The 17476-nt window shown below is 33.7% G+C and overlaps 2 protein-coding genes across 3 annotated transcripts in view; both read right to left on the bottom strand.

Annotated features, from left to right (window-relative positions):
• The window catches only part of LOC145329084 (uncharacterized), a 60432-nt gene that overhangs the window by 41249 nt on the left and 1707 nt on the right, over positions 1 to 17476 (bottom strand). The window lies entirely within an intron of this gene.
• On the bottom strand, positions 1788 to 16833 carry LOC145329095 (uncharacterized). Its single transcript, XM_080173129.1, has 16 exons — positions 12555 to 16833; positions 12431 to 12463; positions 12208 to 12354; positions 11868 to 12068; positions 10731 to 11654; positions 9980 to 10428; positions 9229 to 9677; positions 8830 to 8926; positions 8684 to 8749; positions 8252 to 8411; positions 7786 to 8174; positions 7306 to 7707; positions 3065 to 3151; positions 2773 to 2939; positions 2446 to 2540; positions 1788 to 1981 (listed from the first exon to the last, which is right to left on the bottom strand). Exons 13-16 carry the CDS (start codon positions 3074 to 3076, stop codon positions 1929 to 1931), a joined length of 327 nt encoding a protein of 108 aa, XP_080029255.1. The 5' UTR covers positions 3077 to 3151; positions 7306 to 7707; positions 7786 to 8174; positions 8252 to 8411; positions 8684 to 8749; positions 8830 to 8926; positions 9229 to 9677; positions 9980 to 10428; positions 10731 to 11654; positions 11868 to 12068; positions 12208 to 12354; positions 12431 to 12463; positions 12555 to 16833; the 3' UTR covers positions 1788 to 1928.

Below are 17476 nucleotides of genomic sequence, written 5' to 3'. Positions count from 1 at the left end.
AATCAGGAAAACTAAACCCTGACAATGAGAATACAACAGGAACGTCTCACCCTGTAGTTTCTCCACTTAATGAAAATGAAACAGGAAAATCTCACCCTGTACTTTCTCCACCCAATACTGACGAGAAAAAAAAGCAAGTGAAAATGAAGAACTTGGCTGAAAGAGCAAGAAGTGGGCTAAGAAGAAAAAGTGACACCTCCTTTTCTTATCGCAGAGAAACAAGAGGAAGATCATAATCTGCTGAAAAACCCAAGAGTCATGAACCACAAAGGAGCAGGGCAAGCCACCCCTTCAAGAACTGGACAAGCTACCCACCAAATAACAGGACAATCTACCCCCCTAAAACCAAACCAACCCAACCCCCTAAGAGCCAGGGCAGATACTCTAGAAGAGATGATACTAAAAACAAATCTGAAAAGGGAAGAGGAAAACAACACCTCTCACCTAACAATGATATTCCAGAAAAATTTCTGGAACAGGTACCTGCAGAGAAGTTAAATGAGATGGATCTAAACACCATCAAAACTGATGATGAAGATCATTATATCATCTTAGATCAAGCTATTCCAGATGATTGTCTAGTGACTTCACTAGTGTTTTAATCATTTCCTACTTCATCAAAGCAAGAAATAGTCTACTACTGCAAGACAACCATAGAGCAGGCAGCCAGAATGAAGCAAACATACATCACTATCAGCATTTTTCAGTGCTTCATGCCCAGAAAAATCAGCAACATTGCAAACACCATTGCAGACATTGTCATCAATCTAAGACATCAATTAAAGGGCGATTATAGGTTCAATATGATATAAGCTTATATCAAAGGTGCCATTACATAGTTTTTGAATATCAATGCCAAATTTAAAAATTCAAAAAAATTCTTAAGTAGATTTTGCAATTTTCATGTTTACTTCAACATATAATAAATCAGATGGCCTAAATCGTTTATTTTCGCCCTTTACAAGACTTTTTTTGACTAGTTTGCTTAAGTTTGATTGATTATTTCATTGGCATGCATCTTAAAGGATGCCTGCATGAAATACCACGCTTTAACTGCTGAAAGACTGCCACAAGTAGACCCAATACCCCAAATTTAAAGCCTTCAGCTTCAATAACAAAAAAGTTCTAGGCATTTCAAAATAGCATTTTATGTACAATGAAATATTTGAAAGATTTCCAATGCTCATTAAAGAAAAAACAATATTAAATTATGTCGCCTAGACACAAAATTATATCATTATCTTTGTCAGAAACTTAGATTGCAGGTAACTGATTACATTTTTACAATAAAAACACCACATTTCATAGTCAAAATCTATGAAAAAAATTCGATTTAAATTGCATTTAGTTTGATTCATGATGAATACAATATATTTATATAAAAATATATAATATGTAAAATATATTTACCCTGTAAAGCCTGCATAACAAACACAAACATGATGCAACTTTTAGCAAACAAAAATAATATTATAATTTTGAAATATTTTTTTAAAAATTAGTTTTCTGCCCTTCCTTTTTCAATGTACTTTTACAAAATTATGTTATGAAAAATTTTTTTGATCAAAAGTTAAAGTTGCAGCATCCTTTTTTTTCAAATCCTTTTGTCTTCATTATGAATATGATTGAACAAAAGCTTTATAATACAACCTTCCGACGCAGCCTTGTGTGATGCAGGGATGTTTGGATTTGTTAGGGAACCACACTAGTTACGCGAAATGGCATAATTATATCAAGGAATCAGTTCGGTTTTAGGCTAGAAACTGACTTATACTGTTAAATATGTCAATGTCTTTAAGTTATATATAATCTATATAATTGCACGCTTAAAATAAGCTCTTATCATATCAAACCTATATTCGCCCTTTAAGGCTTCCGGAAAAGGAGAGAAACCCAAAAATGTGAGTTCAACAAAACATTTTTAATGTCTATGTCGCCTTTTCTACTCTGCATTTCCCTCCAGCTCTGGAGTACATGTGGCCTGAAATAAGGACCATAAATTATAGGCTAAAACAGATAAATGATAGGCTGGAAACCAACCACATCAACATACACAAATGGGTAACAAATTGAATATTTACTATTTAAAGAAGTTTTCAATTGGTTTCCTTATGTGATTACATTAATTTCCTTTACGTTGAAAACATTTTTGGCATATATCACATTTAAATGTTGGATATTTACTTTTTTTCAAGAATGACCTATGTAACATGATATTGTATGTTACAAGTAGGAATACTTTGATAATATAATAATAAGTAGATATCCATGATTTAAATGTGATATATGCAAAAAGGATTTCTACATAAAGCAATTTTGTGTAATCACATGTGTAATGATAAGTATACCTCAAATAAACAAATTAAGTTCATGTAAAGTGATCCATTTAAATGTATCATATGCCATAAATGTTTTCAACAGTTAAGAAATTGAAGAAACACCTACCTTCAACTTTGATGTATGAGACATAATGGCCATTGGTTGGTAAACTTCCCATATGAGCAACTAAGCCAACAAGCTCTCCAACCGAGACTCCTTCCCTAGGTAACAATAAAAATATTAAGTTGGAGATAAAATAGACATATGTAACTAACAAAAATATTGCAAAAAAATCATTTATTCAATTGATAGTGATAAAAGCAAAAAAAAGGAGTACATTCAAATTCAATGATGGCCCTAAACAAGTGTCCATAAGAGTAGGTAAAATAATAAGGTAAAACAGTCGTATCTGATATTTTAAATGAAAATTGTAGGTAATAGGTAAAAAATTACTTGGCAAATATAAGAACTGAAAGTGGATCCTCAGATGGCATGTTCAACAGATACAGATTTACAACCTCAGTGACATAATTACAAAATCCAATATTCGGCAAATGTTCTTTTAAACTCATATGGTGAAACAGCAATACCAAACACTGTATGGGACAAAGAGTTATTGTCTAAATCATAATATTTTATCAGGAAAAGTACATTAAATGTTACTTGAGAACAAGACATTGTCCAATGTTTTGATTTTATAACACATCTCTTTAGATATGGAGGAGGAATATAACAAAATCTTTACCTCATTTGTCATACCAGCTTTCTGAAAAGGGGAAGGATCTTGACTTGGCGATGAAAAAGATTTTCAGATTTTGATGAGATTTCTTTCCTGAAAAAAAATAACCTGATGAGTTAGAATAATAGAATCACTCTACATTTTGGTCTTTCAACACAACAAATCATTTACAATAGTGGTAACATAAAAATGTCTTTCATCACTAGGATTTTATTTCCTTTCTCAAAGTTATATTGCATCCCCAACATGAAAACACATAAGTCATAAAACAGAACAGAATTAAACCTATGTTTTAATGCCTGTAAAACTCTAGGGCTTGCAACAATGCGAATTCTCTTAAGCTGTGTTGGAGTTTTAGGCATTATGACATTCATTTCGTCACCTGACTCATTTGAATCGCTTGAATCATCAATAACTATGATTTTCTTAGGATTGCTTGACTTTTCATCATGACAAATCATTAAATTATCAGTAGAGCTTTCATTTAAGGAATTGTCTAAATCAATTGTTTCATTTGAAAGATTTGGTCAAGTTAAAAGGGGGGGGGGCGTAATGACATTTATTCGTAATCCGTGAGCAAAATGGTCTTAAAATTTAGCTAGACCCTTCAAACTTGGTATATAAGCCTAGTCCTATAGGTATTACATCTAAATGGCAAAAAAATCCAAAATTTTTTAATTTAAGGTTAGGTTAGGTAAGAAAAACCCTGCGGAAATGGGGTTTTTAGGCTTTTTTTTGGTCGATTTTGATGTGGAAGCTTACCCTAAATTGTTTTTTTTTAGGGTTTTAACTTAAATACACTGTATCTATTCATATGGACATTATTTAAGATGATTCAGCAAGTCGGGGACCGACCCCAGGGGGCTAGGTGGGTGGCCCGCAGGGGTTAGTGCCTTTTTCCCAATACATATGTTGTGATACATCTAATTATAGGTTTTTTAGGTCAAGGAACTCAAATTCAGAGCTAAAATAAGCATTAGACTAATCTGAAGCTAGCCCCAGCGGGCTAGGTTGGTGGCCCGCAGGGGTTAAGTGCATTTTTTCCAATATATATCTTGTTATATATCAAAATATAGGTTTTTTAGGTCAAGAAACTCAAATTCTGAGCAAAAATTAACATTAGACTAACCTGAAGCTAACCCCCCCGGGCTAGGTTGGTTTTCTGCAGGGCTTAAGAGCATTTACATAACCTAACCTATAAACTTACTTATATTTTTACATGTTTTTTCTTGAATAAACTTTGTCTATTAATGAGGACTTTATTTAAGATAATCCAGCTAGTCGGGAACCGACCCCAGCAGGTTAGGTTGGTGGCCCGCAGGGGTTAAGTGCATTTTTCCCAATATATATATGTTGTTATACATCTAATTATAAGTTTTTTTAGGTCAGTTAACTCAAATTTAGAGCTAGAATTAGCATAAGACTACTCTGAAGCTAGCCCCAGTGGGCTAGCTCGGTGGCCCGCAGGGGTTAAATGCATTATTTTCCAATATATATCTTGTTATATATCAAAATATAGGTTTTTAAGGTCAAGAAACTCAAATTCAGAGCTAAAATAAGCATAAGTGTTACCTGAAGCTAACCCCCGCGGGCTAGGTAGATCTTCTGCAGGGATTAAGTGCATTTTACCTAACCTAACCTAGAAACTTACTTATTTTTTTGGTTTTTTCCTTGAATGAACTGTGTCTATGAATGAGGAAATTTTTTTAGATGATCCAGCAAGTTGGGGACCTCCTTGGGTCAGCCTCCTGTATGAAGAATCTTTTAAATGATGGCTTTAGGACTGAACACTGTGTATCTAAGTAAAACCTAGCCCGCCTGGGTCAGTCCCCGACTTGCTAGATCATCTTAAATAATGTTCTCATGAACAGTTTATTCAATTAAAAAAACTTCAAAAAAGTAAGATTCTAGGTTAGGTTTGGTAAAATGCATTTAAGCCTTGCAGGCAACCCACCTAGCCCGCAGGGGCTAGCTTCAGATTAGTCTGATTCAATTATTAGCTCTCAATTTGAATTTCTGGACCTAAAAAACCTATAATTTTATGTATGACAGCACATACTTTTTAAAAATGCACTTAACCCCTGCGGGCCACCCACCTAGTGTGCTGGGGTCGGTCCCCCAACTTGCTTGATCATCTTAAATAATGTTCTCATAAATAGACACAGTTTATTCCAGAAAAAACCCTAAAAAAAAAGTAAGGTTCCAGGTTAGGTTAGGTAAAATGCACTTAGGACTTGCAGGCAATCCACCTAGCCCGCTGGGGCAAGCTTCAGATTAGTCTGATCCTTTTATTAGCTGTAAATTTGAGTTTCTTGACCTAAAAAACCTATAATTTGAAGTATGATAACACATACTTTTTCTAAAAAATGCATTTAACCCCTACGGGCCACCCACCTAGCCCGCTGGGGTCAGTCTTCGACTTGCTTGATCATCTGAAATAAGATCCACATGAATGGACAGTTTATTTGAGAAACAAAACCTAAAAAAAATAATATTAAATGTAAGTTTTTAGGTTAGGTAAAATGTACTTAAGCCCTGTTGGCAACCCACCTAGCCCGCTGGTGTTAGCTTCAGATTAGTCTAATGCTTATTTCAGCTCTGAATTTGAGTTTTTTGACCTAAAAAAATCTATAATTGGTTGTATCTCAACATATATATTGGGAAAATGCACTTAACCCCTGCAGGCCACCCACCTAGCCTGCTGGGGTTAGCTTCAGATTATTCTAATGCTTATTTTAGCTCTGAATTTGAGTTCTTGACCTTAAAAACCTATATTTTGATATATCACAAGATGTATTTTGGAAAATAATGCACTTAACCCCTGCAGGCCACCGACCTTGCCCGCTGGGGCTAACTTCAGATTAGTCGGTCCTCGACTTGCTGGATCATTTTAAATAAAGTCCTCATTAATAGACACAGTTTATTCAAGAAAAAAAAATAAGTTTCTAGTTTAGGTTAGGTAAATGCTCTTAAGCCCTGCAGAAAACCAACCTAGCCCGGGGGGGGTTAGCTTCAGGTTAGTCTAATGCTAATTTTCGCTTAGAATTTGAGTTTATTAACCTAAAAAACCTATATTTTGATATATAACATGATATATATTGGAAAAAATGCACTTAACCCCTGCGGGCCACCAACCTAGCCCGCTGGGGCTAGCTTCAGATTAGTCTAATGCTTATTTTAGCTCTAAATTTGAGTTCCTTGACCTAAAAACCTATAATTAGATGTATTACAACATATGTATTGGGAAAAAGGCACTTAACCCCTGCGGGCCACCCACCTAGCCCCCTGGGGTCGGTCCCCGACTTGCTGAATCATCTTAAATAATGTCCATATGAATAGATACAGTGTATTTAAGTTAAAACCCTTAAAAAAACAATTTAGGGTAAGCTTCCACATCAAAATAGACCAAAAAAAGCCTAAAAACCCCATTTCCGCAGGGTTTTTCTTACCTAACCTAACCTTAAAATAAAAAATTTTAGATTTTTTTGCCATTTAGATGTAATACCTATAGGACTAGGCTTATATACCAAGTTTGAAGGGTCTAGCTAAATTTTAAGACCATTTTGCTCACGGATTACGAATAAATGTCATTACGCCCCCCCCCCTTTTATGTACACTTAAATTAGAATCAACAGAATCATTTAGAAAAATAGATTTGTTGTTAATGTTTTGACAGGGTGAATGATTGTAAGAATCAACAGTAATGTTCAAATTGGAATTGATTGTACTGTCAGACGCAGGGTTTCGGATCCGGATCCGGATCCGGATCCGGATCCGCAAGGATCCGCATATTTTGAGTCCAAGGATCCGGATCCGGATCCGCAAAAAAAATGCGGATCCGGATCCGGATCCTTAGACTCCAAAAAATGCGGAAAAAATGGAAAAATCTACCTAAATTTATATAAAATCTCAGACATTCTCTTGATGAGAGCCAATCTTTAAGGTTTAGGTTCAGACTTGAAAATTAAAAGTATTTTTGACTTCGAATTGAAGAATAAATTTTTTTGAAAAATTTGGTGATTTTATTTTTATTGTCAAAGATCCGGATCCGGATCCAGTAGGATCCGGATCCGGATCCGGATCCGCACTGACCAAATTTTGAGGATCCGGATCCGGATCCGGATCCGCATAAAATCAATGCGGATCCGAAACCCTGGTCAGACGAAAATGAATAAAATGTGTTAGAAGAGATTTTTAACTATGGAGAGCAACTATCAGATGAAAAAGAATATATAGTATTCGAAGACCTATTCAGATGTTGATTTTCTGAAAAGGAATCTTCTTTAATTGAACTGATATCCCCATCAATTGTAGCAGAATGTGAGCTCAGGGGATTGTCCACATTTGAATCAGTATCAAAAGAAAGTGGTGACATTGAAACATCAAAGTATGATTGATCAGAAAGTTGAGAAATAGAGGACATTGAATCATCAAAGTTTTGGTATCTCAAATCATATCGAGAACGTATTGGTCCTATGTTTGCCATTTTATAAACTTTATTCCTTTTCTCTACTTCACTTTGAATTGTATAATCAGGAACTAAAGTTTCATGATGATTTGTTAACAAACAACAATCAGGATTAATTTTTTCCTCCAGAAGTGCTGGACAGCAAGTAATCAACAGCAAAAAGACACATGCAAACAGACACCTTAAAAATAAAAGAAATAAAGTTTTATAAATCTAATTTATACAATAAACAAAAATGATTTTTTAAATGTAAACCTACCTATACTGCCTGCTTTGTAGCTACAGGTGCAACCCCATGCAACAATTCTTCCAAGGTCACCTTCCAGAGCAAGTTGATCTTAGGGTTCTTTAGAAATTGCAATGTGTGCCATTCGGTAATTTACTTTTTGCTTGTCATTTGCAGACTTAATTGATGGAGGCACTAAACATTTGATTATTCATTGCTCAACAAATGGACCAAACAGTTCATTATCCCAATCATCAGGAGCTTCTGTAAAGTCTTTATAAAAGATACCTTTGTCTTGTCTGTTCTGAGGCTCTTCAGCATATTGAGCCTAAGTTACGAAGTTCTCCTCCCTGACCTGTAATCTTAGTTCATAACTAAACAACTTTCTAGCTTTGTCAAGTGTCGAAAAATCATCTTCAAGCCTTTAAAAATAATATATTTTCAACTGTTATTTCAATGTAAAACACTAAATAAAATGACTAATATAAAATCCTCTTACCTCCATGACCCTGCTCATTACCATGACAACAGATTCTAACCAATTTAACAATTGTATGGTATCTTGATATACACTTGTCATTGTCTTCTTCTATATCATCCACCTGTACCAAAGTAATCCTTTCATTTTGATCATCTCGTTGCAAAATTCTTTTCTCAGACTAAAATGAATACAAATACGTGATTAATTATGTTATCAAAACTATTTATTTTAAGTTGAAAACATTTATGGCAAATATCACATTTAAATGGGCCAATACGAATATCTGCTATTTCAAAGAATTATTTCAATGTATTCATTTATATGATTGCAATTTGCAGTTATATTTATAACACACCGCACAGAGTCGGACGAATTACTTATAAAAAGATTTTTGAAAAACAGACCAAGAATCATACCTATATATTATTAGTTAAAAATAAGTTATCTTACCTTCGTAGACATGAAAATGGCACCTTCCTCTGCACAGACGTCGGACAACAACAACATATGATCATCCTAAAAATCATAAAACAATTTTCAATTTCAAAGTTAACTTAAAATTAAGTGTGCCAGTAGTTAAGATGAAAAAGTAATACCTAGTGTCTTCTGCCTTTATTAGTGCTGACATAAGATTTGTGTCTCCAGATTTGGGGGTTATACTGGAAGCGAGTGGAAACACAACCACAAATTTACCTAATTCAAGAAAGAATATTTTAGAATAAAATTGCATGTACTTTTTGAAAATACTAGCAGCTGCGCCCCTATCCTCTAGGGGAGGACAAAAGAGGTCAGGAAAATAGCCCTAAACCACTCCAAGACATTTATCAAGCTCCCTTAAAAGTACAAACAGTTCAGATAAGTATTTTTCCAGATCTTAAGCTTCTTACAAAAAAAATCTTATAGGATACGATCGTGTTATTGGTAATTGGTTTAAAACCATTAAGTTAAAGTAACATATATGAAGTGTAGAAAAGAATAATATAGATGAATCTTACCTGTGGCAGTTGTTATCACCGACACTTTTAGCACGTTCTGGCCCTTGAATTTACAATGTGTTATCTTTTGAATCAAAGGATTTGAACAACTTGCCAAATAGAGGTAGGTGGCATCCAGAAATCCCCATGCTACTTTACGGTTTTTTCCTGTAGAGTCTCTAAATTCATTAGCAAGGTTTGACAGAAGTGGGGGGCATTCTTTACCTAGAAACTCCATCATTGTTTTGACATCTCTATCAATGTTGGAAATTTGAATGTAGTAGGGAATATTGGTTGAATTCTTGACCTCAGTAAAAATTAGCTTCTCGACAATATTGAAAACTCCACTAACGCCAAGATGAAAAAGTAATACCTAGTGTCTTCTGCCTTTATTAGTGCTGACATAAGATATGTGTCTCCAGATTTGGGGGTTATACTGGAAGCGAGTGGAAACACAACCACAAATTTACCTAATTCAAGAAAGAATATTTTAGAATAAAATTGCATGTACTTTTTGAAAATATTAGCAGCTGCGCCCCTATCCTCTAGGGGAGGACAAAAGAGGTCAGGAAAATAGCCCTAAACCACTCCAAGACATTTATCAAGCTCCCTTAAAAGTACAAACAGTTCAGATAAGTATTTTTCCAGATCTTAAGCTTCTTACAAAAAAAATCTTATAGGATACGATCGTGTTATTGGTAATTGGTTTAAAACCATTAAGTTAAAGTAACATATATGAAGTGTAGAAAAGAATAATATAGATGAATCTTACCTGTGGCAGTTGTTATCACCGACACTTTTAGCACGTTCTGGCCCTTGAATTTACAATGTGTTATCTTTTGAATCAAAGGATTTGAACAACTTGCCAAATAGAGGTAGGTGGCATCCAGAAATCCCCATGCTACTTTAAGGTTTTTTCCTGTAGAGTCTCTAAATTCATTAGCAAGGTTTGACAGAAGTGGGGGGCATTCTTTACCTAGAAACTCCATCATTGTTTTGACATCTCTATCAATGTTGGAAATTTGAATGTAGTAGGGAATATTGGTTGAATTCTTGACCTCAGTAAAAATTAGCTTCTCGACAATATTGAAAACTCCACTAACGCCAAGATGAAAAAGTAATACCTAGTGTCTTCTGCCTTTATTAGTGCTGACATAAGATTTGTGTCTCCAGATTTGGGGGTTATACTGGAAGCGAGTGGAAACACAACCACAAATTTACCTAATTCAAGAAAGAATATTTTAGAATAAAATTGCATGTACTTTTTGAAAATACTAGCAGCTGCGCCCCTATCCTCTAGGGGAGGACAAAAGAGGTCAGGAAAATAGCCCTAAACCACTCCAAGACATTTATCAAGCTCCCTTAAAAGTACAAACAGTTCAGATAAGTATTTTTCCAGATCTTAAGCTTCTTACAAAAAAAATCTTATAGGATACGATCGTGTTATTGGTAATTGGTTTAAAACCATTAAGTTAAAGTAACATATATGAAGTGTAGAAAAGAATAATATAGATGAATCTTACCTGTGGCAGTTGTTATCGCCAACACTTTTAGCACGTTCTGGCCCTTGAATTTACAATGTGTTATCTTTTGAATCAAAGGATTTGAACAACTTGCCAAATAGAGGTAGGTGGCATCCAGAAATCCCCATGCTACTTTACGGTTTTTTCCTGTAGAGTCTCTAAATTCATTAGCAAGGTTTGACAGAAGTGGGGGGAATTCTTTACCTAGAAACTCCATCATTGTTTTGACATCTCTATCAATGTTGGAAATTTGAATGTAGTAGGGAATATTGGTTGAATTCTTGACCTCAGTAAAAATTAGCTTCTCGACAATATTGAAAACTCCACTAACGCCAAGAGAAAAATCAACACTAAGGTCTCTGTATGGCTTAGCCTTTCTATATTGTTGTATATATAATAATATTTGTGAATTTACAGAGAGTCTTGAACGTTCGATGCAACTATGTGCACACAAATCACAAAATCTTTTAAAGGATATTTTATTCATCCCTGTTTGTATTCTAGTTTCATGCTCATTGTAGAGCTCAGGAGCTAGGTAGCGATTAGTCTGCCTGGTTTCAGCAGGTGTGAATGATTCCTTTGGTTGTCTAGCTTCTTGGCCACCTTCGTCACTGCTTCCTGAGCTTTCACTTTCATGATTACTTTCACTGTTCATGGCATTTAGGTTATTGCTGGAAGGGAGAATAGGTTTGGACTTTTTGATTGAAATGTGAGTTAAATGGTGTTTGATTTGAAAATTGTGTAGCAAATGATGATCTAAATTGTTTTGAAAATTTGAAGAATCACTATTATCTATTTCTTTGTGTTGAATGCCTGTGAAAAATTCCCTCACTGCAACACCCATTTTTCTTATCTCTTCTGAGATTCTATTGCCTCTTTTTAAAAGAAATGGATGATAAACACCAGGCAAAGCAATTTTCAGAACTAAATAAAAAACAATTCAAGTTGAATATATAAGAAATAAAGAGACAAATGAAAAGTTTTATTTTATATTAATTTGTGTTTTTTTAAATTAATTTGCTTCAAAAACATTTTTCATATGTGTGACAGTACAATGAATTTAATTAGTTTAAAAGTATTTAAAGTTTGTATCAACAATGATGCTGTCTTTTTATGAAGTTTGAGAATTTAAGTTACCTTGACATAACAAAGCTTTGTTTTCGAAGGGCAAAATCTTAATTGAATCTAGGATCAATGTTTGATGTTCCAACAGTGGTAAGGTAAAAATATCAGGTTCTGGGACAGGAATTTGTATTTCAGGTGAAATAGGAATGCACAGAGAAGCTTCCGATTCCAAAACGATTCCACTATCATTGGTGCTGTCTTCATTTACAGTGCCTTAAATTATATGAAATAAAAATGATTTAATAGGTAGGTACTTAATAAACTAAAAAAATCTTGTCTTCTTAATCAAAATAAATGTAAATATTTGTCAAAGTCAATTTTAAGTTACATCATTTAATAAAAATTGACCTACATTTGCTGGACAAAAAAGAGAGTTGTGTCGCTGTATATTTTTGGCCAAGATTTCAGCAGACAGAGCAGTAAATGTTTTATCACAATCTTTGCATTGCCCAGAAAAATTCAGCGATGTCTTGCTGTATCAGCCAGATTGATGTCTTAACTAAAAAAATGGGTATTTTTAAATGTAATTAAATATTATAATTTTAAAAATGGATGGGTACATAATCTCGTATTACCTTTTCTTTACCCATTTTGAGTCATCCTACACTCTGAAAGTAGAATTATTTTAGGCTTTGAATTAATTTAACTTTAAAAGATATTTTTTTTCAAATAAAAGCATTCTAAAGTTTTTTATCTTACTTTGTTGTGTTTCATAGCCTGCAGTGTGTTCTTGTGATTGTTTCTTTAAACCTAAGAATCTTCAAAATAAAAAGATTATACCCTAGTTCACAAAAGACATAGGTCGGCCTCTAGACATTTTAGGTCGACCTAAAGAAGCTTTAGGTTGACCGATATTATAAAGGCATTTGTTAGTTGTACTTGTTTAGGTTGACCTACAGAATAAATCGGTCGACCTCTAAAAGTTGTTTGTGAACTGGGCATATGATGAAATGTATACTTCTTACTCTTTCCTAAAAAAGAAGAATTAAATCACAAAAAAGCACTTGACTAGGTATATATTATACATGAGTTATTCCTTGAAATTAGTAAAGATATTATACAAGTAATGTACCATATAGAGCAAAAAAAACTTTTTTTTAACATAACAATACAAACAGTATAACCATATACATACAAACTTGATTGAAAAAATAAATATGTATGTAATAAACATATGAAATACACCATGTACCCACCAAATATCTGGACAAAAATATAAGATAAATATAGTTTGGGTAAATTGTTTCTATAACCAATAAAATGTCCCTGTATTTTGTTGTTCCAAATGTTAAAAGTTCTATTGATTAGTAAATGCTCTTTAAAGTTTCATTTTTGACAAAAAAGTTTTCGGCATATATCACATGTAAATAAGCTGAATATAAAGTTTAGAACTCATTTTTTGTGAAAAATACCTAATAATTTTTTTTTCTTTTAATCAATAACCTAATATTATGCATTACTACGTTATTTAAAACAATAAAAATTAAAAGATCACTAATTTTTTCAAATGCACTTCGTGAAACTATCCCTTTCAGTAGCATTAAACTTTTTTTTTCTTCAGATTTTAGTTTCATTTCATAATCACTGAACATTTATGAAACAGCCGGTACTAAATTATGGAAGCGGATTTTTCTAAATAACAACAAAAGACGGCTGAGCCGCCAGCCAGCCATTGATAGTTCCTTTTTTGGAAAACAGACCTACAAAGGTTTACACATGACAATAGAATTATAAAGACAAGAAGCATAATCTGACCCCTTTTTTGTAAATCTGAAAAAGGAACCCCTCCAGCAGATAAAACACCTTAAAATTTTTGAGTATATAGTTTCTAGAAAGCTAACTTTATATTAAAGAATTCAACTATTCTTAGCTGACTTATTATAGGATTTGTAATGTGCTTTACACTATCCTAGAAAATAAATTTTTACACTATATAATTTACGTGAGAAAAGCTTGATCTTAAGAAATGCGACTATTTATAGCTAACTTTTTATATGAACAAAATGAAAAAATTATGCCCTTTCTTATGCAGATGTGTACACACAATTCAACGCTAGGTCCTGTTGAAAGCGTAACGAACGTACTTTTGTAATGCTATTTGTTATTTCGAGGTAAACATGAAACAAACTATGAATTTATGTATTTTTAAATGTTTATAATAAATACAAATTACAAATTAAAGAATAATATAAATCATGTACATTTGAAGTATGAGATATTATCTTTTGTTTTATTAGAAACTCAAGAAAAAAATGTGATTTTGTTAACTTAAATTCATAAAGGGATTTTTATTATTTTATAACGATTGCAATAGATAAAGCATATTTATTGTTAATACACAGATAAAACATAGATGTGAAATAACAATATGAAGGCAGTACTTCATGTGATGAACTTGATCCGAGTAAAAGTTGAAAGAACAGCTCAATAATAACTATAATGTTGAAAGTATAAAATTTCAGTTGAATTCAACCAGTGACAAGTATTTAAAGTTCTACCACCCTCCAGCAGACATTATCTCTTTTGAATTATCTCTCTACTCACATGACAAAGCGGGCTATATGCGAACAAGAGCGAGTGAATTTTAGCAATTTAAAGTCAAGCTTTTTTGTTGAAAATATACTGAATTCAGGGCGACCACCGCCTTTTTGATATTAATATTGAAAATAATGTACTACAAAAAATTTACAATGAACACAATAACGTTCATTTTTTGAAAAAATAACGTACAATAACGTACCATAAACCACATATACATATATCTATAATACAAAGTAGAACAATGTCTTTCAGTCTGTCTGAAGCTTAAGATCTCAGTAAACGATGAACTGATTGGGATCTACTCTTCAGAGAATTGATATCTATAATACAATGTAGAAAGATGTTTGTTTGTCTGTTTGTAGCAAAGGATCTCGCTAACAGCTGAACCAATCAGGTTCTCCTTTACAGGGTAGCTTCTCATAGGTCCCGGGAAGGTTTATAATTATTCCCCTGGGGGTTGGGACACCCCCAACCCCCCCAAAAAAGGAAAAATACCCCCCCCCCAAAAAAAAAAAATTAGTTTTTCCGACGCAGTGTCGGACCGAGATTCGAACCTATCACTTTCCTGACGACGATCGGATGCGCTACGTGTTGAGCCACGGTCGCGGGGGTCGACTATCCCCCCCCCAAAAAAAAAAATTTCCCCCAAAAAATTTTTTTAAATTTTTCTTTTAAATCTAAAATACGAAAAATTGGTTTGATTAAACCTCTTGGGGCAAAGCCCCTATAGGCTAGGGGCTAATCCGCTAGTCCTATTATATAAAGTAGTAAGCTTTTTTTGTTTGTAGGAAAGGATCTCGCTAACCGCTGAACCGATGTGGTCCTCGTTTATATGGAAGCTTCTTATAGGTCCCTAGATGGCTTTAGGCTATTATATTTTTTTAAAGTCCGGGTTTTAGGCTATTTTTATGCCCTCCAAATTTCTTCCAATATAGAGCCTCTAGATGATAGTTGAGGAGTCACTAGTCTATAATACAAAGTAAAACAATATCTGTCTGTCTGTTTATAATGAAGGATATTGCTAACCGCTGAACCGATTGGGTTCTCCTTAACAGGGTAGCTTCTCATAGGTCATGGGAAGGTTTATAACTATTTTGGGGGAGGGTACAACGACCCTCCCAAGAGAAATAGCCCTTAGAAAAAATTACCCCCCTCCCCCCCCCCTAGAGGCCTCTAGGATACCCAAACTTTTTCATTGGAGGGGGTATAAAAAGCTCAATTTGTGAGGTAGTGGAGGGGGTAAAGGCAGAAATTTTTATACCCCTCTCGAATCTGTTTTGGGTGTTAACTACCTACCCCCTCTTTATTACCACCCATTAGAAAATTTACCCCAATTTAATCATGTAAATAGTACCACCTAATAATTAGGTTTTTATTCATTTATCTAAGTACGATTAAATATTCCAGCAGCTTCGCCTCGAGCCTCTAGGGGCGTCACCCAAAGAGGTATTGTAAAGTCCCCCTCTAATAGGTATAGAATTGGTCGTTCATGATTTGTAAAAAAAAAGAAAAAAATGAGTGAGTTTTTTTAAAGGGAGTTTACTTGTTATATTTTACAAAAATAAATAAAAAATTTGAGGGGGAATTTTTTTAGGGGGGTTGGGGTTTTCCCAACTCCCAAATTAATAGCCTAAAACCACAACAGGACCAGTAGGTATGTTACCTGAAAAGCAGAACCCAATCGGTTTATTGGTCACCGAAATCTTAAGACAGACAGACAGACAATCATTGTTCTACTTTGTATTATAAAAAGTAGTGTCTCATTCCTATAAGTACATGAAAACATAAAAATCAACTAAAAATTATCTCGCTAACTGATGAACAAATGTGATACTCCTTGAAAGTGTAACTTCTCATATGTCCTGGTAAGGTTTGTAATTACAATTAGTTTAGAGGAAATTTTTGTTTGATATTTAGTGAAATACTTCATTGAGTTGATTTTTTTTTATTTTATGCAAGCTTCACAATGACGTCATAGATCTCGGGATAAATTGTTAAATGGCGCGCGAAGCGCGCAGAAAATTTTTTAAAATAGTTTTTATGAAATACAATAACATTAATGATTGCTAATAGTAATACTAACCATACATTACAGAAAAACGTACAATAACGTATACTGAATAGTTCATATTGTACACAAAAATCAATAACGAACAAAAACGTACCAAAAAACCTAAAAATGGTGTTCAATATGAACATATTGAACATAACGTACATAGTGGTCACACTGTGAATTTCTGTTTAAATTTCTGTTAAAATTAAAGTTAAGGGGGGGGGGGGAGTTATGACACATTTGCGTAAACAGTGAGGATAGGCTTTATCTTTGGACTGAGAAGATAGGTTATTAGGGATAAAATCATTCTTATATGATGAATTTCCCCCAGATTTAAGATTTTTTGGATAGGCCTCCTGGTTCCGGAGCTCCAGGCCTCCAGGTGGTCTCTGTACAGTTAAAAATTATAAATAAGCTTTTTTTTTGAAGAGTCAGATTAACTTATAAAACAAAATATGCTTCTTTTTGATTGTTATTCACATATTTGAAGAAAAACATACATATTTTGTCTCATAAGCTAACATCTTACTCTTAAAAATTTTTTTTTGTCATTTTTACTTGTACAGAGACCACCTGGAGGCCTGGAGCTCCGGAACCTGGAGACCTATCCAAAAAATCTTAAATCTGGGGGAAATTCATCATAAAAGAATGATTTTATCCCTAATAACCTATCTTCTCAGTCCAAAGATAAAGCCTATACTCACTGTTTACGCAAATGTGTCAGAACTCCCCCCCCCCCCCTTGATTGAGAGAAAATAACAAGTTCTACCTCACAGTCTTTTAATAGTTGAAAAATAAAATAGGAGTAGGCACTGCAGATCATCAAATTCTCTGACGCAAAGTAAAGCTCATAAAATTACCATGAGGTATTGTAATATGTAATTATATAAAAGTGTGATTATTGTAAATGTGGCTTTTGCAGCATTCTATGATATTTTTAAAATACACATCGAAATCAACAAAACATTTGATAATATTTGGAAAAAAAATCGCAAGGTAATGATTTGAATTTTATTCTCTTAAAACA

This window comes from Acartia tonsa, chromosome 1 (genome assembly GCF_053477335.1).
Source record: "Acartia tonsa isolate MP-2025a chromosome 1, ASM5347733v1, whole genome shotgun sequence".
NCBI classification, from domain to species: Eukaryota; Metazoa; Arthropoda; class Copepoda; order Calanoida; family Acartiidae; genus Acartia; species Acartia tonsa.
Note: the sequence above shows the minus strand (reverse complement) of the source record. Positions and strands in the feature narration are given on the sequence as shown.

Excerpts from the sequence above, each read along its gene's own strand:
- LOC145329095 (XM_080173129.1), bottom strand. Across the intron at positions 2,541-2,772 it reads TCAGTTCTTATATTTGCCAA|GGAAGGAGTCTCGGTTGGAG; the intron begins GTAATTTTTTAC and ends ATTGTTACCTAG. Across the intron at positions 1,982-2,445 it reads CTCATACATCAAAGTTGAAG|GCCACATGTACTCCAGAGCT; the intron begins GTAGGTGTTTCT and ends TCCTTATTTCAG.